This window comes from Aplysia californica, unplaced genomic scaffold (genome assembly GCF_000002075.1).
Source record: "Aplysia californica isolate F4 #8 unplaced genomic scaffold, AplCal3.0 scaffold00446, whole genome shotgun sequence".
In the NCBI taxonomy this organism is placed as follows: domain Eukaryota; kingdom Metazoa; phylum Mollusca; class Gastropoda; order Aplysiida; family Aplysiidae; genus Aplysia; species Aplysia californica.
Window position 1 is genome coordinate 556,569 of NW_004797716.1, and position 24,578 is coordinate 581,146.

General features: G+C 38.6%; 1 protein-coding gene across 5 annotated transcripts in view; it reads right to left on the reverse strand.

Moving 5' to 3' along the window:
• Positions 1 to 10,705: 10,705 nt before the first annotated feature.
• Positions 10,706 to 24,578, reverse strand: part of LOC101857130 (TBC1 domain family member 10A) — an 18,510-nt gene continuing 4,637 nt past the window's right edge. For all 5 annotated transcript variants that reach the window (XM_013086242.2, XM_013086241.2, XM_035971497.1 and 2 more), the window contains exons 2-10: positions 23,721 to 23,988; positions 23,279 to 23,378; positions 22,706 to 22,813; positions 21,715 to 21,821; positions 20,737 to 20,917; positions 19,060 to 19,134; positions 18,615 to 18,729; positions 12,922 to 13,082; positions 10,706 to 11,544 (exon numbers count right to left, since the gene is read on the reverse strand). In XM_013086242.2, coding sequence (XP_012941696.1) covers positions 11,398 to 11,544; positions 12,922 to 13,082; positions 18,615 to 18,729; positions 19,060 to 19,134; positions 20,737 to 20,917; positions 21,715 to 21,821; positions 22,706 to 22,813; positions 23,279 to 23,378; positions 23,721 to 23,911 — 1,185 coding nt within the window. In that variant the 5' untranslated portion in view covers positions 23,912 to 23,988 and the 3' untranslated portion in view covers positions 10,706 to 11,397. The remainder of the gene's footprint in view (positions 11,545 to 12,921; positions 13,083 to 18,614; positions 18,730 to 19,059; positions 19,135 to 20,736; positions 20,918 to 21,714; positions 21,822 to 22,705; positions 22,814 to 23,278; positions 23,379 to 23,720; positions 23,989 to 24,578) is intronic.

The following is a 24,578-nucleotide window of genomic DNA, read 5'->3' on the forward strand; positions in this document are numbered from 1 at the left end:
ACAGACAGACCCTACCTCAGAAGCGGAAAAAGAATAAAAAAAGTGCAACAACTTTTCCAGGTCATCTCTAAAATTACTTCATTTAGGGTAGGCAATGCCACAAACTCATTAACAAACACAGGCATGGGTAAACTACGGCCCACAAATAGTTTTAGACTGGCCTGCAAAGTCTATCCATCAACCGATCGATCTCTCTATCCCTATCTCTCTCTCTCTCTCTCTCTCTTTTAATAATTGTTGATAATCTATAAAAACAAAACTCTGCCTTGAAAAATAAAATCAATAGTGTCCATCCTAGTTGAAGGCAATAGACTTATCATTTTGTCTCATGAAATGCCCTTGAGTGACATGCTATGGCGTAAGTTTTAGTTTCACTTTTGAAAGCTGCGGGTGTTTCATCCCATTTCCACCAACTTTCTCCTGCCTTAGCCTGCATTCTGAAATCACTTAATCTAGGATACACTTGCCCATTCCAGGGCGCTCCACAGTGGCGACCAGCAATGGCATAGTTGTGAAATTGTTGCGTATTGGTATAATTGTGTATTTATGTATGTAATATGTATATGTGTATGTATTTATGTATGTATGTATGTTTGTATCTATGTATGTATGTATTTATAATTATAATGTATTTATGTATGTTTGCCATTGCAAACCAAACTGTCCTTCTGGGGTCCAATTTTAAAATGTGTTGGGGGTTTTTTTAATGAACACTTCTCGCCTTCAAGTACTGTTGCAACTGATTAGACTAGTTCTATGACATCGTGCGTACGAGTCCCCACAGCACGACAGAAATAGTGATAAAATGCGGAAAATGTGAATATTTCAACACTTCTGATCTTCCCACAACGGAAACAGAAACAGCCCATGGAAATAGTAAAGCACCAATGAAAATTAAACGACTAATATCACTGCAGATATGGCATGGTGGATAGACAGCCACGTTTTCTTCACTGTATCTGTCCCTCTTACACCTTCTGTTCATCTTCTACTTCTTTTGTTTTCATTAGCGTTTTACAGCACTTTCAACACGATAGGTTATATTACAAGTGCCAAAGATGAGATGTATTACAAAGAGAGTAACAAACACAAAAAAGAGGGGAGAGGAAGAGCAATGTTCTTTAGAAAAGAAGGAGCAAACCACACCAAAGCAAACCGCAACACAGCACCTGCCAACCACCCACTCTCCTACTTCTAAGGCACACACACACACAAAATACATAATAAAGGAACACAAGGTGTTTACAATACAGTGGGTGAGTGAGTAATGGGTGGGGTGTGAGTTGAGCATGAAGATGAGAGAGATTGAGGGAGGGAAGGAGGTAGGGAGGGAGGGAGGGAGGGAGGGAGGGAATACACAAGGCAGATATGTTCAGGTGCGCATACTCCTTGCACAGGTGTTACAGGCGTTGTAGAATAAATAACTCAAATGCAAAGTAATAAATAACAAGGATGCAAAGATATTGATAACAAGTATGAATGAAAGGGATAACAAAAGTTGATAATATGTAAATGAGACCGCAAAAGCAAAAGGTGCATACAGTAATAACGCTTAGTACAAATCATCGGAATACAAAACTAAGTAACAAAGTTGTTTTTTTCTCAACCAAAACAGAGAGGCTCAGTAACGTAACGGAGAGTGACGCCGTCATTTCGCACGAGTTCAAAACAAATACAAAAACTCATTAAAATGTTACGTCAAAATGAAAATGATTTTACAATATCCAGGCTTGGTCAGAAACGCAAGTGCTCAAGTTGTTACCATGATGTTCGTCAATTGGGTCGTTTCTTTTTTAAAAGGAATCTCCTCCTTTTTCCGCTTCGGCTCCCCCTACTTCTCTCCTGATTTTTTTTACTGTACTGAGTTTCATTAGCTGAAGCTTCATCAATTCGTTTACAAAGACAGAGACTAATATGTGGAAGAGATAAAAGACCGAAAAAATTCTTTCTCCATCTAATGTAAAGACTGCTTTTGGATGGGAAAATTATAAAGATGAGAATTCAAACCGTAGATAAACTCGGTCAATGCATGCAACACATATCTTGAAGAAAAACAAGATAGCAGTGTTCTCAGCTATCCTACACAACGCACAGTTCAGACACATAATGAAAGTCTTCACCGTTCAGAATGAACAGCACTGCGTACCGAGTTTAAAACTGGTGTCATCCTTAAATTTAGACACCTCAACGTTTGTCTCTCATTGTGAAAACTTTTTCCTATTTTCATTCTTATTATACTAAATTTCTAAAGTAAGAAACCAAAGACGAAAAAAAGTCATGGTTACTTTCCGCCTTGAAAAAGTAACGAACCTGAAAACGAAAAAAGACCCAGGCGACTTTCCGGTCCACTAAATGGCTCTTCCATGCCTAGGTTACCCGTACAGAGAGATCCCATCGTCCAATCTCTGCAGCCAACAGGTAAACAACCACACAGGTGTCACATTACAACAAAGTGATATGATATCCACGACTGAACATTACCAGAGATCTAACCAGAATGTTGACTTTAACAGATAGAAAAAAGAAAAAAAAATTCAATACCAAAGTTGAAAGACAGCAACAAAATGAGCACACAGAAAAAGAGAATGGAAACACATCGTAACATGAGTTGAGAAAAGTGGGTATTAAAAAAAAAAAAAACGAGGAAACAATCAGTTGAAAGGCATTAACCAAAAGAAGAAAAGTACACTGGACTCATGCAGCTCTGCAGACATATATTCTTAACATGCAAAGGGGCAACTTGATGCGAGCTAAACGAAATGGTCTCATTTCCATTTCACCCCACTGAAAACACAGTACAAATGCAAATCATTTTCACAGGGAAAGCATCACAAATCCGAAATAAGGCATTTCAAAGGGGACAAGACAGGATCGTGCAATAACGGGAGGATGGAGAGCAACTAAAACTGGAATTGCGATTCATTTTCAACTAAAGCAGCCGAGAGATACACTCAAACAGCACAAGAATTTATAAGTCTTGGCCAAGGTCCAACACAAACATATAAATTACGATCAAGATCATTTAGCAGCAGGGACAACAATATCAACAAGATACAAATAATGGACAAAGGTAAAGGGTAACGAATTAGATTATTTTTTACTAAAGTAGGTGTTTTTACGCCCATATCAACAAAATTTACATAATTTTGGTGGCATGCTTCCAGTCCTGCATGTCAAGGCCAACCCGAGCCCTGACGAAAACAACATCCGGGTAGAAATACAGAGAAACTCGATAAAAATTTTCTTCCCGCTCAGAAATCAAACTCAGGTCTCCTGCATGCGACAGCGAAGCGCCAAACTGCTACACTACACCACAGACGCTGGTAACCCCACTACGACCCCTACAGTGACCCTGGATGTTGTGCACTAGGTCAAGCAGTTCACAATGTGGGATTATACTTTACTTTTACCGGGACAGAAACATCAAAGGGGAAGAAGAGAAGAAAATTAGGATAGAAATGAGCGCCACTTGGAGAAGACAATGAGATCCTGTGTACGGACAAACACAAACCGGCAAAGCGTAGGGATGGCCACCACTTTGATGAGTATTAAGCAGTGCAGAGAAAATGAAGCAAGAAACCAAATACAAGAACACATTATAACAAACACACACACACACACACACATCTCAGAATCATTCTCTCACATCTTATGTTGATGAAGGTTATAAACTTTATCATACCTGCATTTTTTGTTCGAACGCAGTTACACGATTCACAACTTATATCAACAGCTTTTTTACACATCTGACAGACCGGAATTGTTTGAAACAACAGCTAATATTTTTTTCCTCTTCCTAAACACTCACAGAATATCATAATGAAGCATGCTATGTCAGAAACACTGAAATACATTCGAACAGTTTTGAGACAAAATGCGAAAGAAATTTTTACAGATTGGCTAAAACTTTTAGTATCATTTCTGACAAGATTTTTTTTTAAAATAGAGATTTAGGAGATTAGACCTCAATACAAAATCATTTTATATATAACATCAGCTTAAGTTTGCACCATCCGTGACTTTCAAAACAGAAGAGCTCCGGTTTACTAGTGAAAAGGAGAGGAATGGTGTAAATTCTCATTTTTCTCCAAATCATACAAAAGAGCATGACGCATTTTGTCACAAAACTGTTCATATGTAGATTCAGCAAATGCAATATGACATTCACCACAAAGTCACTAACCAGCAATGGTTGAAACAGTTATGTGCATCACACAAAGGAATGTCCTTGAAAACACAATCAAACGAAGCTGTTCCAAGTAGTTCAGAAAAGCCACTGATTGCTTACCAAAAATAGCGGTCTTTTATCTTGAACTTCAAGAGGGTAGTAAGTGAAAATTTCCCTGTTTCCCCAACAAGTTCAAAAAAGAGAAAACAGAAACAAATTACACAAAACCCTCCATAGTGCTTACACATGCAACAAGTCACACAAAACTCAAGATGTCAACACTGATAAATTCAGACCGTTACAAAAATCTGTAAAACACAAGACAGAGGTTAGGGGAGATATGAGAAGGGTGGGGAAAAAATGTAAAAATAGCATCGCATCTGACAAGGTACACTAAAATAGTAAGCAGGTATTTAGGAATGTCCCATGCACGACCCGTGATCCTCATAAATCTTGCTACATGAGGCGTACGTGTAAACAAAGAAGTCAATGTGAAATTGGTACATCTAAATATAGGGTTCAGATTTATTTAGATATGTGTCGTGACATGGTGGAATCAGGCATTCATCAAATTTTTGGGCATGTGAAGTAATAGGTACCATCTTAAAGCTTGTTCATTTGTCTTGCTTTCAGTGAAAAAATTCACTATCTGTTTTCAATAGAAGTCCACATATTTGCGATTGAAAGTGGTGGGGGTCACCTGGTTTCAGAGGTAAAAATAGAGAGAAAATGGCAGCCAAAGTTTGATGAATTCCATAATTGGAAAACCCTGGGAAACTGAAAATCTACATTTTTTGTGTCTTTAATCAACATTTTTCAGTAAAATCCACATAGAAATGTGTTTTTAAACAGACATAACAGATGTTTAGCAAAAAAATTTGATAAAAATTGCCAAACCGATGGAAAATCGCCTGTTTCTTCAATTTCGTTATTTTGACGAGTCCATGATTTCCCCGCGCTCCCTCACATATCTAAAAAATTACTCTCTTACCAACTTCAAACATAGGAAACGTTAGGAAAAGAAGCACACCAATGTCCTGACCTGACGAACAAAACTATAGTGCCATAGTTCAGACAACAAGAAATGTCAGGAACAGTCGCTTCAGAGAGAATTCTCCGTAAAACCTCTTTGAATTTGTTGCACACAAAAGCAAAGGTTAAAGGGAAACTCTCCTCATTTGAACATCCCTCATGAGTGAAAGTAAGGAACGTTATCCTGACAATGATTTCACCTCACCACAACTGTTGAACTGCGCCTACCATATGTGTGTGTCACGACACGGTGGAATCAGACCCTCATCAATTTTGAGTAATATGAAGTTATTCATATCATCTTAAAGCCATTCCATTTGCCTTGCTTTTGATTTTTTTAAATATCCATTTATTTTGGATACAAATCAAGGATTTAGTGAAAGAAGATGGTGTGGGTCGCCTGATTTCAGAGGTAAATTAGCGAGAAAATGGCCGCCAAAGTTGAGTTATTTCCTAAGCTTAAGAGTCAGTGGAAACTGAAAATTAACATCATTTATACCTTTAATCAACCTTTTTCAGTAAAATCCGCACAGAAATGTGTTCTCTAATAGGCATGAAAGATGCTGAGCCAAAAAAACAAAATTCAACTAAAAATCCCCAAACCTACGGAAAAAATACCAGTTTCTTCACTTTTCATTATTTTGACAAGCGCCTGATTTCACCACGCTGCCTCACATATCTGATCATCAGTGGCTATTTCCCCAAAGCTCAATATAAGATGGTCAGTGCAGTCAAACCTGCTCTAATAACCACCAGTCCAAAACAACCACCTGTGCTAACAACCACTTCCCGTTTTACCCCTAGTGAGTATTTTTCTCTATTACAATAACACTGCAAGAAGACCACCTGTCTAAGATGACAACTTCTTTCTTCTGAACTATAGGGGGTTGTCTTGAACAGGCCCTATTGTACTTTCATCAAGCCACTACAGGCTGGGTACAAATAAATCAAGTGTCAATGACCAAATCACACAAAGTAAAAAAAAAAAAAAATGTTTAACGAGACAGAGACAGCAGACACATGGTTTGAGACTTAGCACAGAGATAACGATTTTCCTTACATACTGGAAACCGATATCTCAACTCTTGGAAAGTATACAAATCAGACAACTGCAGTACTTAAAAAAACAAAAGACAAAAACGGCTTTGAGCCTTTACCCAGTAGACCACCTAAACATGATGACTAACCTTACCTTTTTTTGTACATCGAACGCACGGCTCACCATTTATTGATGTAAATCTAGCAGCTGATGCACTGGCAGCACTGTGTAAGCAGACAAAACGCCATTTTTTTCTTCAGAGCAGTTTCGAGAAAAAAGAGGGGTTTTTTGTCAGAGTAATCATTTAAAAATAGAGCCATTCCGTAATTTGAATTCTAATTTATAAAAAAAACTAGCCACAGTTTCAGTTCCATTTTTTTCACAAAACTAGGAAGACTGATCAGGTTTTCGATTTAGCAAATAAAAAATGTTGGCCCCAATATGAAAAAAGGCATTTTGTCAACTTACGGCAGAGCACAGGTACCAGGTTCAACAGGCTCTCCTGTGTGTGTGTTTGTGTGTGTGTAAGTGTCTCTGTATGTGTATGTTTGTGTGTGAGTGTCTGTGTGTGTGTGTGAGTGTCTCTGTGTATGTTTGTGTGTGAGTGTGTGCGTGTGTTTGTGTGTGTGTGAGTGTCTCAGTGTAGTGTATGTTCGTGAGTGTGTCTGTACGCGTGAGTCATGTGCGTCAAAGGGTAAAAGAGAAACCAGTATCACAGTGTATTAGGAAATCTCAGGGGGGAAACATGTTTGAACATTGAATCAAGTATGAACATAGAACAGTTATTTGTGTTTGAGAGATGAGTAGATGAGCACGTCTTAACAGGCAACATTAATGATACAGGCTAGAGTGACATAAAAAGCTTTTCATAGCATGAATAAAAAAGCAAAATCTCCAAGAAGAGAATCTGTTTAAGTTGTTCTTTATCAGCGTTTGTAAAGATAATGCAACATCAAATATGGCTTAAGCTCAAGGCTGCAACAATGCTAAGGAATAAAAAAATAAAAAAATTACTGCTATATAAACTGTGAAGTCCCCCCCCCCCCCCCCCCTAAAAAAACCCAAACTCTCTTACAGTTATTAATCAAAATATATATAATTCTCTTTACAAATTGTTAAGCATTAACAACCTTCTTTATAATCAAAGAGCCTCAGTGCAGCTTCACAGAGAGGATTATGTGTTTTCTCTTACCGGTTTTTAAAGACAATTTACCCAAATGCATTAAGTCACTGAGACTGCATCGGCCAAAAAAAGCCACTGGCTTCCATGACACTAGACAACATGAAGGTCATATCATACCGGAGGTGTTTGCGATTTTTCCAAGATAAGAGAAAGGGGAGGGGGGTTCTTTTTCTAACAAAACTTAAGCCATTTCTAAGGTAAAGCTGTTTTATAGCCAGTACAGAGAGAGAAAGAAATCGCTTGCTCTAAATTTTCATTTGGGGCATTTACATAACTTTACTTGTTCTTAAACACTTCAAAATGCTACATCCTCAGATTTAAATGGGAATCGCAGTGCGTGATCTTAAGTATTTTTCGTATGTGGATGAGCAATGACATAAGTAGCACGGAAAAGTATAAAAGTTCATACTTATGCTAAGAAACATAGCAACAATACATCTGGATGTCACAACAATACAGAAAATATAACATTCTCTTGACAGGGGGTGAAAAAATTTCTTTGGCAATCAAAGCAACACTGACCATTTAGTACAAAAAAGGCTCGTTGAATGTAAGAGAGTGCAAATATATCTGGAGGTCAACAGGGTTACCCTGACCAAAGGTTCATACCACAAGTTCAAACAGATTTCAGTTTTAGTTTTAGTGAGAGTTTTACAGCACTTGCAACACAATAAGGTCATATAGTGCCAAAGATAAGAGGTGTCACAAGAGAGTAATAACAAACACAAAAAAGAAGGAAGGAGACATCAGGACAATAGATGTTTGATAAGAAAGAAGGAGCAAATGACACAACACCACAACACAGCACTCACCACCAACCACCCACTCAATCAGACTGAAGACATCTATACGACCTTTTCAAACGTTAGCACCACAAGATGATATTTGTCACTCACATAGTGTAACAGAGGGAACAGGAATGTCTAAATACTACTGAGAACAAAACAAAACAAAAAACAAAACACAATTCAGAGATTGTTCCCCTTGTGGAGAAGGAAGTTCTTGGAAGGACCTTGTGGTGCCCAGGGAAAACCAGACACGTCCTTATTTAGTACGTTACAAAATTGCTCTTTATTAAAGTCGTTTCACTTCCCAACATGACACGTCTAATTTCTTGCTGTCATCATAATACTTACAATCAGAAACGATGCATTATTAGGAGTCAGAAAATTGTGGAAACAAATTTTCAAACCTTACCAAAAATGGGAGGTGTATATTTAGATAGAAAAATACCAGACTAGCAAATATTCTGTAATTTTTTCAAGGCATGGCCATGTTTCGAAGGCAATAAACATTTAAGGGAAGTTTTCCAAAGAAAACACTTTTTTAAACAGCATGTTTAATAAATCTGAGCAGTATGAAGACAGTTTTCCCAAAGAACATGGGTGAATCTAATAAAAACGTTGAGGAATTCAAATACAGTTTCTAAAGCCAACATATTGTGGTTTTCAGGCTGTAAGCTGTATCTCTTTTCAAGGCTATGCATCTTCTATCTGGTTTTCCCAGGTGGCCAGACAGCGTGTTGGAAGTAACCCAACAACAGGACATTCAGGACTCATACTTTGACTTTATATAAGAGTGACCAGTTCAGTCACAATGTCTAACATATTGCAGTTTCTTATCTGTGACATGTAAGACATTAACATGAGTCTCAAAATTGTCTTCTCCTGCAGTTTAGAATTACCCAAATCTCTAAAAATGGCAAAACCCTAGTCCAAAAGAATCAGTCGACAACATGATAGATCCAACAACAAATAAACAAAGCACTAGCTATCCAAGTCCACAACAAGGTAACAAAATGTCTATCCTGAATCAACTTTTTAACACAAGGTACTTTCCTGACTTTCTAACAGCAGCAATGAAATCTGGTCTTTAAAAAAAAAAAAAGCTTTTTACAAAAGCAAGAGGCATCAGTATATGTATACAAAGCAACATACAGATAATTGTTTAGCTACAATCCTTTTTAAAAATAAAAAAAAAAGCACGACAAAAATTCTGGAAAAAGCCAGTCACTTCATTCCTTGTTACACATTCTGTACAAAACTGTCCAAATCTGTTATGTTATGAAGATTTAAATAAGTAGTTTCTATCAAATACACAAAGTTAACATTAAAAGTTTGTAGTTTGTAGACATATATCTCTCATTTCAAAATGTGAAAGAGAAAGTTTCATACTGAATGTTACATATTAACAGGAACACTTGATGGATTCACAAAAAACGAAGATGCACAAAAAATCGAAGCATGAAAATATAGATAAAGCATAATAATAATAATATATATCAAATTTCAAAGAGTGCATTGCGATCACAGAAAGACACATCATAAGGCAAGTATTGTAATCAAGCAAATTATCCCACACGGCTGACACAGACTTTCTTCATCAGACACGCAATTTCAAGCCCAGGAACGACCATTAACTGTTACGAAAATTCCGTCGCAGCGCACCACTGCCTGACAAACAGCTATGGCAGCTTCCGGACGACGAAACTCTGTCAAAGTAAAAAAGCGTAACTTGGGTGCTGTGACACAGACATTGAAATCATTGAAAAGAAACAGTTCCTATAGCCTCCCTAATGTCATATGACCAGGCATAAGGAATAGCGACTTAAGTATTATCTCATGGAGTCCACAATCCATCACTTTGCCAAAACTCTCTCAATCCCTAAAATCAATTGCCCTTTCTAATAAAAACAGAATAAAAAAACCCACATCCACATTTCTATATTCCTGTTTGAGTAAAACCAGAATGTAATTATTGAGAAGTTGTCCTGCGGAGGCTTGAAACAAGATGCTTTAAAAGTTCCTCTGTAACAGAAATAGACAATCTAGCACTCCTCATTGTTTCTCGCATCACTCGCACTGTGCACCATACATATAAACAATTGGGCGAGAGTGAACTTCTAATGCTTCCACCTCATAAAATGAGACTTTATGGAAATACCATATTTAGCTGCAAAACCTTAGTTCTATTCTACGTTTGAAGGCAACGGTCTATTTTTACTTGTGTTACATCATTCACAACTGACACAGAAGGTATCATAAGATCTAGATTTCACTACACATTACACCAATAAAATTCATACAAGCCATACAAACCTCCCTCACTATGTAAATAGCTGAACATCACTATATTGCATTCAAACTTTTGGATGTGGTGACTGGAAGCTGAATTTTAACTGAACTTTGATGTCGATCCTTCACTGTTAAACAATGTCCAGGAAAAAGATTAGTTTCTCATATAATATGAACAGGAATATACACGTGTACAACTAAAATTTGTGTTTTATTTTCTTTTTTCTTCAAAACAAGCTTGGTCTCATTTGCTATTTGCACGCTGTTTCAATTATACTTGAAGATTAATTATTTTAACAGACAGTCCAAGAGAGGTTTGGGAAAAAGCAAACGCATACATTTTCTAGTTTCAAATAGTCTCTAAGAGCAAGAAAATGAGTACAGAGGTCTTCTTTGTGCTTGTACAAACCACAGCATATGTTATAAAAGACAAGATGGTGAGGGGAACATCGTTTCAGAACTCCTGCCCACACAAGAATTGAAGAAACAAAGCAAACCAAATAGATCCGCCTTCCTTCTATTCTTCGAAGCAGAATCGGAATCAGTTATTTATCATTTGTTCGTCTTCACTAGCATATTGCTGGGGAAAAAAAATAGAAAAAAAACAAGCAAATTTGAGTAAACATGTTTCACGAGTGAATCTCAGAAAAACTCCCACTCACACTCATGGACACAGCAGTGCAACACCATTAGCTACTCAACAGTAAGAATAATGCCATCCTCAGCCCCGGGCATGTGCTTTTGTACGATCTGAGACAGTCAATTGCGTAAAATCTCACACCTCAGGACATTAGTCACACAAGCTTTCCCTTCCGCATAAAAAAAAAGTCATGGGCATGAAATTTCACGTCTGCTCAGATAAATCTGTCACATCAACTCATACAATCTGTCAGACGAACGTTCACTTCTGCTTGGCCTTGCGTGCGTGCTTGCCCCCTGCTCCTCCCCCACTTTCTCGTTCCTTCGATTCACGTGCCTGCTTGCGTCTCACAATCTGCTTTTGATGTTCCTTCTCCATGTCACGCTCGTTGATGTTCAACCGCAGCGTCTGTAAGTTAAATTATACAAGCATAGAAAGATAAATATTGTACCTCATACCCAAGAAGGTTCTAAAGAAAAGCTGTAGCGTAGAGGAAAGAGTTCAAGCCTTATTATGGAGAGAGATCTTTCTCATATCTTGGTCCATTTATGTGGAACAGATTACCCATGAAACTAAGACAAATAAGAACACTTGATAGCTTCAAAAGACATCTTAAACATTTTCTGTTCCTACAGGCCTATCCTTCATAAGCTTTTAACGTTATCTTTCATTACATTTGTTCTTTTCCTATGTCTGGATGAAAATAGTCTGTGTGTGTGTGTGTGTGTGTGTGTGTGTGTGTGTGTGTGTGTGTGTGTGTATGTGTGTGTGTGTGTGTGTGCATTAATGTATATTGCTTGAGAAGAAAGGAAGTAGTAAGAAAGGTTTTTGAAAAATGGGTATTCCAATGTAAAGCGCATTGAGCTACTTTTTTTGGAAATGCGCTCTATAAATGTTATATATTATTATTATTATTATTATTATTATTATTATGTTCATTGAAACTGTGAAACCCGATAAGGAGGGGAAAAAAAATTACTTTCACTTAACTCCATAAACATGAACATGAATATAAAAACGAGTCATACGAGTCTTCTTATAGTCGGTAAACAGGCGGGGAAAAAACTACCCATTGTCTATTCATCAACAAACATTTTTTTGGGATTTAATCTTAACTCGCGGATTGTCAGTGGTAGGTTGAAATCCCAAACTGAGAGATGAAAACAGATATTCATTACTTCTGTATGTATGATTAGAATTTGAAATACAAACAAAAATAAACTCAGAATTACTTGAGCCACTGGTAATGGAAATAAAGCAACGTCAAAGGCACATTTTTTTTCCCTCTTTCACAGAATAATAGGGATCAAAGTATTTGAAGTCTCTTTTAACTTATATGACCATCTGGTATGTCTTGATCAATATCAAAACCACTGGAAACGAATGGTTTTACATTTAGAGGCGTAAGTTCAACCTAAAATCACGAAATGCAGAGCCAGATCTAAAAAATATGTGTTATAACTCACATCAATTTTTTTTTTTAACCCACAAAAAGTTACACAAATGGATCAACGGATCTAACTACCGAATCAAAAAGACTTTGAATAGCATGCCATCCCTTTCTCCAACTGCGGAGACCAATCGCAGGTCAGAATAGAGTAAAACAGTGAAGAAATCCAAACCAACAAAGATGTGGGTTCAGCATCATTCTAAAAGAGTATAAGTATCTACTGAATACATACACAGTAAATAAAATTAATAGCTTTTTTTTTTTAAAGAACTATTGTTGTACAAGTTCTGCCTCATTCATCTTACCAATCATAATAACAAAAACAAAAGGCTTACCTCTCTTATAAGAAATTCTTCATCTTGAAGTTCTGGTGCCAGTTTCCTTAGCCGGAGTTTCTCCAGCGTGTCGAAGAATGTGGGGCACTGAGACATGTTCTCCTGGCCTTCAAGAGTGACCTTCACCAAAACCAGGCCAACACGGAACATAACCTTGACCCCTAAGGTAAAAAAAAAATGTTAATTGTCATAATAATTTTGCATCCATTTGAACAAAACAGCAAGCAAAAAAATGTTTAAATTGTTAACTTACAAAAGGTTTCAAACTTGAGTTACATCACATTTAATTTTGGTTTACTCCATAATTTTATAATACATTAATTGTAACTTCAACATTAGGCCCCAAATTCTTTCCACACACTTGGCTAAAACAGCATCAAACAACAGCATGCCGAGACCTTCATTAATAAGTCACTTTAACCACTACCTTTTAGGTTTTACGGCGCTCACAACTGCATAAGGTTATATGAGTGCCAAGGGGTGGATGTCAACAGAGAAGTCCTTACAGGGAATCAGGCTTACTCTGCTCAACAGCACAAAGTCTGCTTCAACTGTCAAGGCACCCCGGAAATAGTGGGTCACAAGAGTGTGACAAACATACAATAGAAGTAGAGGGAAAATGACGATAGTAAGGATTAGAAAAGAAAAAGCAGCAGTTCCCTGTTACAGTTCAGGCACAGTTATGAGCATAACATTTGTTTTAGTAAGAGTATTGCGGCACTAGCAACACGCTTAGGTCATCAGTGCTTCCACCAGCTGAAGCTGAAAAGTAAGGAAAATCATGCCGGGGGTCGGCCAAATCAGGGTCCAGGGACAGGGCCCAGTGGGGGTTCAGGGGGCGAAGCACCCGAAGAAATTGAAATTTAGTGCTTTTAGAGGGTTATAAATGGCATTTAGGAGCCTGTTGGAAGAGACTGCCTACAACCCGTAACATTTATTTGTTCGCCAACATTTCGTCTTGTTCGATTTTTTCACCTAGGCCCTAAATATCTTTCCATTGCTGGCAATGTTTAAAAGCAGGTTCCCCTTCCATTGCTACTATAATTCAATAAATTTGTGATTGCACGATTGATAGAAGGCCAACCAGGAAATACTGAATAGATATGCACCTTCAAAATACAGTTACCCAGCGTAACCATAATTTTCCACAATTTTCACTTCTGAATGTTGCATGTCACAACCTCGGAACACCACTTCGAATTATTTTTGATTTTAGTAGTTTAGCACAATTTATTCAATCGCGGCCCTTATCACGTTCCCGTGCCGTAGAATCTTCGCACTGATAATTTCCCTAGATCTAGACAAAAAATTTGCAAACAAGTTTCTTTCTGACAGTAATTTTCCGTCTAAGATCACAAGTCAATTTACTTGATCAACGCGCACGTTTTCCAGCCACGGCAACAGTCCGAAGATAAACAGACAGAATGAGTGAATGATAGAAAGGAGGAATGAAATTGGCACAAAAAAGTCCGGCAGATTTTGATCAATCTGCAAGTAAAAATGTACTACCGACCAACCCGCAATGTACGCATGGGGCATAACGGAATAATGGCCGATTGCAGGAAATGCGCAATCTGGCAGGTCTCTATAACATTAACTTATTGTGAGAGAATTACTGTAAATATCCGTAACTTATAAAAGACGATATGAAGGTGAGTACGGATCTTTTGCTAACGAATTTCAGTATATCTAGTCCTACACTGTCGCAGTTTTTTTACGGAGGGAGTTGATAATGATGGTTGAACAAGTACGGAACTGCCACAAAGTAGGGATTTCCGTAAAAATACGGAAGAGTGGAAGCACTAGTCATATGGACGATAGATGTTTAATAGGAAAGAAGGAGCAAACCACACCAGAGCACCCGCCAACCACCCACAGCATGATATTGATGAATCAGCCCATTTACAATTCTACTGTGCATAAAAACTAGTTAATGTACTCCCTTTGGGAATGGTCTAAAGACACTTCAGTCAGTAGCACCGCCCTGGGGGGGGTGCCTTTTAGTTTAGTGTAAATAAGAGTTTAATGACACTGGTTACACAAATAGGTCATAAAAGTGCCGAAGAGTTGAAGTGGTACAGAAGAGTAACATAAAAAAACAGAAGAAGGAGAGATAAGGACAATAGATGTTTAATAGGAAAGGAGCAAACCGCACCAGTGCACCCGGTAACCACCTACAACCATTATTTTCCATCTGCCTTAGTGCAGTATTTAAAAGAAAAATTATTGCTGTTAACTCATTCCTGACGGCCTATGAGAATACTCGTAACCGCGTAGCCACCGGACTACGAGAAAATCCGAATCTCGATAGTGTCTCTCCAAAACTTGCTCCAGTCCACTATATCCATGTTTTTGAAAACTATTATCAGAGTTACCATTCGAGCACTTCCTCCCGCTACATTCATAGCAGTTCGGAGAGAAATTTTGTTGATTTTGAGCGTGAAAGATGGTAAGTCAGCGTCTGTTTACAACCGACAAAGTTTGTCAGGAAATTTACATGGATTCAGAGAGTGAAGACGGCGATAGCAGTAATGAGGATGATAGCGAGTTTGATCTAGATCCAGATTATTGTTTGCCCTCGACAAGTGCTGGACCTAGTACTAGTAGTAGTAGTAGATCTAGTACTATTAGTAGAGCTGATATTGACAGTGAATCTTGGGACCAGCAAAGTGTACAAGAAGACAAACAGCCACCACCAGCAAGTCGTTGTGGTGTAAAAAGGGGTCCTGGAGGGGCTCAGAGACCTTAAGTCATTTCTAATGATGTGTGGCTTGTACCTAACCCTCCAGACGGACTCCTCATGAATATGCCACCATTTGAAAAGCAGAATTCTGTTGGTCTACTTGAAGAAATCCCCATCACAGATGAAGAAGATGTGAGGGGATACCTTGATATATTCGTCGGTGATGACATATTCCAGCTTTTCGCAACAGAAACGAACAGGTATGCTGCACAAGTGAAAGCTCACAAACCAGACTGCTACTACCTGAAGGACTGGAAAGACACAACAGTAGATGAGATGTGGATTATGGTGGCCCTCCTCATCGCCATGGGTCTTGTGTCAAAGCCCGAGATTACCTAGTACTGGACAAAACACCCTGTGTTGGATACTCCTTTCTTCCGCAAGGTAAGATTTTGAAAAACTTATAAAAGTCCTTTACAAAATCTTACTGTTTGCAAATTACCTCTTTTCATTCATAACTAGATCTAGATCTATAGTCTATAAATATAGGCTGGTCAACATACTGGTGGAATCAGTCTTATCACAACTTTTTGTGGGCTTTCTGGCCTTACTGATCTTTCACGCACAAGCGTGAATGTGATACTGGGGAAAATGGAGATATAGATCTAAGGTGTAGTCATGTTGGCTACTCAGGAGACTGGAGATTTATGCACTGCACTATGCTTGAAGCTTCTGAACTGTATTACACTGTTTGATTCCACGTTCCTATATGCAACTCAATTTTATCTTTCCAATATTACTTTATGTTTTGCTTCCTGTTTGATTCCCGGATGATGCAGAGAGACCGTTTTCTCGCATTGGTGGCCTTTTGGCACCTCGCCAACAATGAAGAGCAGCCACAACGAGACACCCCTGACTACGATAAGTTCTTCAAAATACGTCCCCTGTTTTCCCATCTGAATAACAAATTTAGCTCTGTATATTATCCAGAGAAGGAGCTCACTGTAGATGAATCCATGATGTCGTGGAAGGGACGCGTTTCCTTCAGGCAGTATATACCGTCAAAAGCGATCAAGTACGGTATGAAATTGTACTGCTGTTGTGAAGCCAGCAGTGGCTACATAGTGAACATGAAGTTCTACACCGGAGCTGGCATGACAGGACCTGAAACTGGCCATGGGGAGCAAGTCGTAAGGGACATGATGGTCGACTGCATGGGTAATGGCCACACCATCTACATGGACTCTTTTTTTTTCAACGGTCAATTTATATAAAGACCTTTTGTCAAAAATCACCACAGTTTGCGGCATGATCAATAGAAATAGAAAAGGCCTCCCAAAAGAAATTACATCAAAAGAGGTGAAACTGGCTAAAGGTGTGCATACTGTGCGCCAGAGTGATCGCCTCATCGCCCTCTGCTATAATGACAGAAAAGATGTTACGTTCCTTTCCACTGTCCACACAGGGGAAATACTAAATACTGGAAAGATCAACCGACGCACCACTGAGCCAGTGAAAAAAAAAAAACTGGTCCACAGGCACAACCAGCATATGAAAGGTGTTGACCAGTAGGACCAGAACCTGAGCTACTACAGCTTCAACAGGAAGACGGTCAAGTGGTGGAAGCGTGCTGCAATGCACCTCCAGCACATTGCGAAAGTGCAAGCTTTTATTCTCTACCGAAAGAGGTCATCAAAACCCATGCCTCAGTCTAAGTTCACACTCACCCAGATCGAGAGTTTAGCCATGGGCAACACCCGTGCCACCCCAAACACAGTGACTGCCACCCCAGCTGCTGCTCAGCGACAGAGTCACTCCTCAAGCTCCCACTTCCCTGAGAGCATATCGCCCACCGATAAGAAACTGAGGCCCACCAAAAATTGCGCTAGCTGCACCATTCCAAGCAGGGAGAAGAACAAATATGAAAGGAGGAAGGAGATGAGATTCCAGTGCAAGGAATGTAAGGTTCCACTTTGCATTGAGCTGTGCTTTCGGCTTTTCCATACCACAGTGGATTACAAGCGGGAAATCCGCAGATACTACCAAGCAGACTAAGATGTTCTCTGAAAAGTGTACATAGTGTAATATAGTGCTTCTTTTTCTTTCTTATTTTGTCTTCTTTTTAGGTGTAGATCTAAATTTCTGTAGTTATTTTCAGTTTTCAGTGCTGTGTATTTTTTTTTTTTCATTTCTCAATCTGTGGCGAAATATTCTGTGTAAGGTATTACATTCAGTGGGATTACATGACAAGTTTCACTGGATTAGCAGCTGTAGACAACACTCCTGCCTGCTGAAAGTCAAGTAAGTGATAGTATTATTATAATTATTCCAGTTTATGACCTTTAGAGACATTTTTTGGTGTGTTTTTTTTTTTTAATCAGTTATGCATGGCATGTTGGTATATGATAAAGCTTATTTTGTTGGTACTGTGTTTACAAAAACACATGCCAGCTGGAATTTTTAAAATTGAATCTCTACTTACAAAATTCTACCTGTTACTTGCAACGTCTTTAATCTGTGCCTCCTGAAAATTTGAGGGTGATTGCTTTGAAAACAAAAAAGTTATTGCAGTTTCAGTCAGGGTACCTAAATTTGTGGGTGTGGCTGGAGGCAGCCCAGGTGGGGGTGTCTGCTCAGGGAGGCAACTCAGGTAGAAATTGGTTAACCAAACAGCTTTTCAAACCCTGAACTTCAGCCCAATACCACGCTAGCACGATATCAAATCCATATCCGGTTTTTTATTTGTGCACAAATTTTTTTTTAAGTTCAAAACAAAACAAAAGAAAAAAGAAAAAGCCGGAAATGTTTGAAGTTTGAACGTCCACACTGAAGCAGCTGCGCCATACTTTTGTTTCACAACTTTAAGATATAAGCACATCCACACAGTAAGGTCATCAGAGTTCACTAAAACGTAAAACAACAGTCAGAAATAGATGGAACGCAAAGCAGCAAGATCTAAAAGCCATACCATCCAACCAACCCCAGTCGACGGTTCACCAAACCGACTTACCTTCGCACAAAAACTGATCCCATATCCTGAGGACGGTGGTCCAAGGAAGAGAGCGAGTGTACACACACATGAACCACTCTGTCATAAACATTATCGGCTCAATGTGTTGTTTTTTCTGGTGGACAAATACGAACAAACAAAATTATTTGTAATTGAAACAAAAGTGAAATTACATCACGGAAAATAAGTAGCATATATGTATCAAAACAGCATCCTTTTAATGACTCTGTGTTTCAAATTGAACCTCTACCTTTGAAAAAGGAAAGACTTACAATACAAGAGACTTTTCTCAGTTCTCAGTACAAAATGACAAGTCAGTTTCAAGTTTGATGCAAAAGTTTTCAGGTATTAACAAGCCAAGCCAGGCATAAGTTAAGGTAATGAGCACATCATTAAAAATTCCACGATTAAACTCTTTATACAAAATAAAATGAAAATGCATTACCATGTGTTTATATACAACAGGTGATGTTCTTTTCAGTAATCCAAACAAAACATCCCCATCCAACTGGATAGCTTCCTGTAACAAGAAAGTGAACAACACAAAAATGAGACACTCAAGTAGACAGATATAATTTTTTTAATGTTTTCATACTGGATTCATGCTCCACAAGACACAAACCAGTTATTCCTAATGAAGAACGTTTAGATAGAATAAATAAACAACGACGAACGAAAGAAGAAATGTTTTAGTTTTTGTTTTAGTAAGGTTTTACGGCACTTGCAACTGCATAAGGTCATATGAGCACCAAGGGGTTGATGTCAACAGAGAAGTCCTTACAGGGAATCAGGCTTACTCTGCTCACCTCTCTAGCTTCAGCAGCACAAAGTCTGCTTCGATTATCAAGGCACCCCAAAATAGCAGGTCACAAGAGAGTGACAAACATACAAAAGAAGTAGAGGAAAATGACAATAGTAAGGATCTGGAAAGAAAAAGCAGCAGTTCCCTGTTGTAGATCAGGCACAGTTATGAGCGTGACATGAGTCAGCCCATTTACAATTCTACTATGCTTGAACAAGAAATGTCCCCCCTTTGGGAAAGGCCTAAAGACACTTCAGTCTGTGGCACTGCCCCGGGGGGTAACAAACCAGTTATTCCTAATGAACACCGTTTAACGTTTAGGTACAATAAATAAGCAACGACGAACAAAAAAAAAAAGAAGAAATGTTTTAGTTTTTGTTTTAGTAAGGTTTTACGGCACTTGTAACTGCATAAGGTCATAAGAGCACCAAGGGGTGGATGTCAACAGAGAAGTCCTTACAGGGAATCAGGCTTACTCTGCTCACCTCTCTAGCTTCAACAGCACAAAGTCTGCTTCAACTATCAAGGCACCCCGGAAAAAGCAGGTCACGAGAGGGTGACAAACATACAAAAGAAATAGAGGGAAAATGACAATAGTTATTAGTAGAGGTTTGGAAAGAAAAAGCAGCAGTTCTCTGTTGCAGCTCAGGCACAGTTATGAGCATGACATTGATGAATCAGCCCATTTACAATTCTACTGTGCATAAAAACATGTTAATGTCCGCCTTTGGGAATGACCTAAAGACACTTCAGTCAGTAGCACCGCCCCGGGAGGTAAGAACAAATGTAGACAAAGGTGACATGGCCAAATAAATATCACAATAATTGTACATTTGAGCATAGACGTTCAGGTACATTGTTCCCGTATTAAAGGGGTTATACCCCCTGCTGGTGTGCATTAAGCCTGTCCATCATACTTTCACTTTCAGAAGGAGCATGGCAGAGAACGTACAGGCCTCCATCAGTAACTGATTGCTGATTTCACATCACAATGCCACATCTAAGGGTGCAAGAGTCATCAGTGACTAGATAGACTGAAGAGAGGAAGGCTTATTGCTGATTTCACTTCACAATGCCACATCAACAGGCACAAGCGTCAGTGACTAGATACATGGAAAAGAGGAAGACTTATTGCTGATTTCACACAACAATGCCACATGGAATGCTGCAAGCATCATCAGTGACTAGAAAGATGAAAAAAACGGAAGGCTGATTGTTGATTTCACATCACATGGAAGGACACAAGCACCATCAGTGACTGGCTAGATGAAAAAGAGGAAGAAGTAAATCAAGTAAACCACTTTGCGTGCGTGCACTTACCAAACCGGGACTGTAGTATCCGGTGAGATACTTGTCGCAGATGGCCACCAGGCACCAGAAGGCTTGCTCAGCAGGCATGTGCATCAAGAGGAGCGAGGCGATGGGAGCCTGGGCTTGGCAGTAGCCCTCCACGGGCCGGTGGATCGTGTACGCCTTCAGCACTTCAAACAGAGCTTCTTGTCTGTGACAAATTACGTTTCAAACAAAAAAGTTTTACTTTTTTCTTTTAAAAAGCATTTTATGGCACTTGCAATACAATTAGGTCATATAAGTGCCGAAGATTAAAAGTGTTACAAAAGAGTAATAATCACAAAAAAAAGAGAGACGTAAGGACGATAGACGTTCGATAGGAAAGAAGGAGCAAGCCACACCAGACCACCCGCCAACCACCCATGTTTCACTTTTGAACCAGAAATCACTTTAAGAGACTTTTGTCAGTCTTTAACATAACATTATACACTTATTCGGAGTATCAATATTCTGTGCAAGATAGTACAAAATTGTAACGGCAGCGACAGATCCATAACACGACAAAGAAACAGCTGGAGTTCTGAGCCCAACTTGTACACCCTTACCAACCACTTGCGATACTTTAACCATATCATAGTGTGTATTTAACGTGAAGGGAATCGTGACAAAAAATGCAAAAATACCTACACATTTTATTTCTGATGAAAAACAATGGCACAACACAAAGTGACAGGGAGTGGAAATAAGAATTTCACTACTCAAAGCTATTCACATTTTCTGAGGGTAAATCAGTGAAATACCCATTATTAGGTCACTCCTGAGTTACCGATGAAGAACTAAAAAAACACAAAGTCTTCAAAGGATGCAGTTCATGTAATTAAGTTTCCACATCATTTCAGGGTTCCTTAAACATTGTACACCTCCTCATCTAATTCGTTACCCCAAATCCACAGGACAAAAGCAACAATTAGATCACACATTCCATGCATACAAAGTGGAAAATCTTACCCAACACCTCCTTTGGAAAGGAACATTTCGTGTAAGGGAAACTGTCGATCCAAGTCTTTATGGATGTCGTCTATACATTTAGGATCTCCTGGCATTTTCAAATATTCCTGCAAATCAAATTAAAAGAACAGTTTACATACAATATGATGGTTTATAAACACAGAATTGCAATCACAGTGAGCTGGTGAAAACCAGACGACAGTTAACAGAAAAAAGCAAAAAAGAAAAGAATAGAAGTAGAACCTGCTCTGTAAGCTGCACCAAACTTTAGCAGTTTCAAAGTAAGCAGCCACCAAAACCAGTTTGTAAAAAGAGCATAATATGTTGGTTAAAACTATTGTGAAAGAGGAGGCAAAATGTGAGAGATTTCTCATAAAAATAGATTTCTCTGCCTGTCTGGGTCCACCTGACAGCAATAATAATATTACGAGGACTTGCAATATATACATGTAGAATTGTTGTCTAACTTTCTCAACCATATTCTATTCATAATTTTTTTTAAACAAATAATTCTCCCACATTACATCTATTCACACTTGTATCATTGTTTGGTGCTGAAGGATCTCAATTAAAAGGACAAAAAAAAATAGAAGAAAATAGATATAAAAAGAAAAATGGAAAAAGGTTTGGTTTTTTTCGTTTTTTGTTTTAGAAAGAGTTTTACGGCACTTGCAACACAATAAGGTCATATAAGTGCCGAAGATTAAAGGTGTTACAAGAGAGTAACAAACACAAAAAAGAAGGAGGAGAGATAAGGACGATAGAAGTTTCATAAGAAAGAAGGATCAAACCACACCAGAGCACCTGCCAACCACCTACTAAAAAAGGTTTCGTTTCATGTTGAATCAGTACAACATCAGCCATAATTCAACGGCCAGACAGGGAGACAAAAGTTTTGCACTGAAGCCTATAAAAACAAAGTTGCTAGGGCTGGAGACATTAGGGGGGTCATCAGGAGAAATACACAGGAGTTGCAGCCATTCCGACTTACTTCAAAGACTCCCCTGTGCTGCTCCAGGGTGAAATGGCTGCCACACAAGTGCTGCCACGCACGTGCCCTCAGAGACGGAGGAATGCCTTTTCTGCACCTGTCCTTCACCTGATCAATAGCATAAAAACATTCACAGTCTTGAAAATTGTACCAAAGGACAAATTAATGTACAATCCTCATCGTCTCCCTGTGTCAAGGAGAGAAAGAGAGAAGATATCTACAAAGTAATGGTGATGTCAGAGGCTAAAAATAAGCACTAATCAAGTCTGTACAACAGTCAACCCTGTTCTAACAGCCACCTGTCTAAAACAATCACCTGTACAAACAACCACTACCAAGTTCACCCATCACATCTTTTGTATAAGGATAACACAATCCAGGATATCCAGCTGTCTACGATAACCACTTTTCTCCTGACAATAAGAGGTTGCCTTCGACAATTTTGACCGTATTCAGTTTCTAGTCTCAAGCCATATGGAAAAAATGTAGTTTCACACAAAGTATTTTGATTCATGATCAACGCTGAAAATGATTATCAAAAGTCTAATATTTCAGTAGCAAAGTCACGCTCACCTTTTTGAACTTCTTTGACATCCACTTATCCCAGTTGATGAACATGTCCAGCCATTTTGTCTCCCTCTTTCTTACGGTCTCCTGGGGTACGCGTCTCTCCCTGTTCAATGTGAAACAAATGTCATGTGAAGAATAAACAAAATAATTTTAAGTCAAATTATAAGGATGTATTTTTTTTTAAAACACAGACCTCGTGACTACAGTCACGATTACCATTCGAAGAGTTAACTATCGCAGTGTTCTACTCCCTAAAACACACCTTATTTGACAGAATTTTTTTTTAACTTTATTTTTATCTTATAGAGATAAAAATTAGTTGGGTTTTTTTTTAATCTGTCAAATGAGGTGTCAATTACTTGCAATCCTTTTGTCATAATACTATCTATTTATATTAGGCTGACAAGAATCTATTCATAAAACCGCAACACCAATGAGAACTTACGCCTCTGGATCTGTGTACTGGTTCCCTCCGAGAAAACCGTATCTGTCCGTTGAGGCAGGTGTGATGTTGCTCTGTACAGAGTCTCCATTGGCAACCGTGTGAGCCTTGGGTGATCCTCCGTTGGAGTTTACCTCTGTTGGGGACTCAAAGTCCTCTGGTATGTGTGAGAAGTCTGCCATTGCCATTGACATGACACTGGTCCATGTGAGGTTGGAACCACCACTACACAGCTAGGAATAATCCAACATCCAACAGTCCCTTCATGTTGCTGGGGAAATGTAAAGACTGAGATGAAACAAAACTTGTAAATGTAAGGATGGAGTAGCTATCATCAACAGAACAGAGATTATAACAAGTCTATAGAGCGGACTCATTATTCATAAGCTTAGTCAACAATGCCCACGGGCTACCCATGAAACACAGGATTCTTCGACCTCTGAGATCATGACATGACTCTTGAATTTTATGCTTCTTTCTCCTAATATCTGAGGGCTGTTGGTCAGGTAGGGTAGTTGTACTAGCTTCCTTGAGTGCTCTAATTGTGAATTATTACATCTTGTTTTATTCCATACTAGTCTGTTTAAAACATGTATGCATGTCCATCTGATTATTCCCATTTTCCCATCCATGGTTCATGAACAGTCACTTAAAAATAAACAGTACCATAAAAAATGTACTTTAACTGTGGCCTATTATAATTAAGTCTATTGTACTGTACTGTGATTATTGCCACAACTTTAATCAGCTTGATCTACGTTTTCTCCAAATATATACTGTACATTGTCCTTGTAGTTGAAAGAAAAAGACAATGGGAAATGTGATGTAACCGAGTAAGACAGAAAGAGGGAAAGGGGGGGG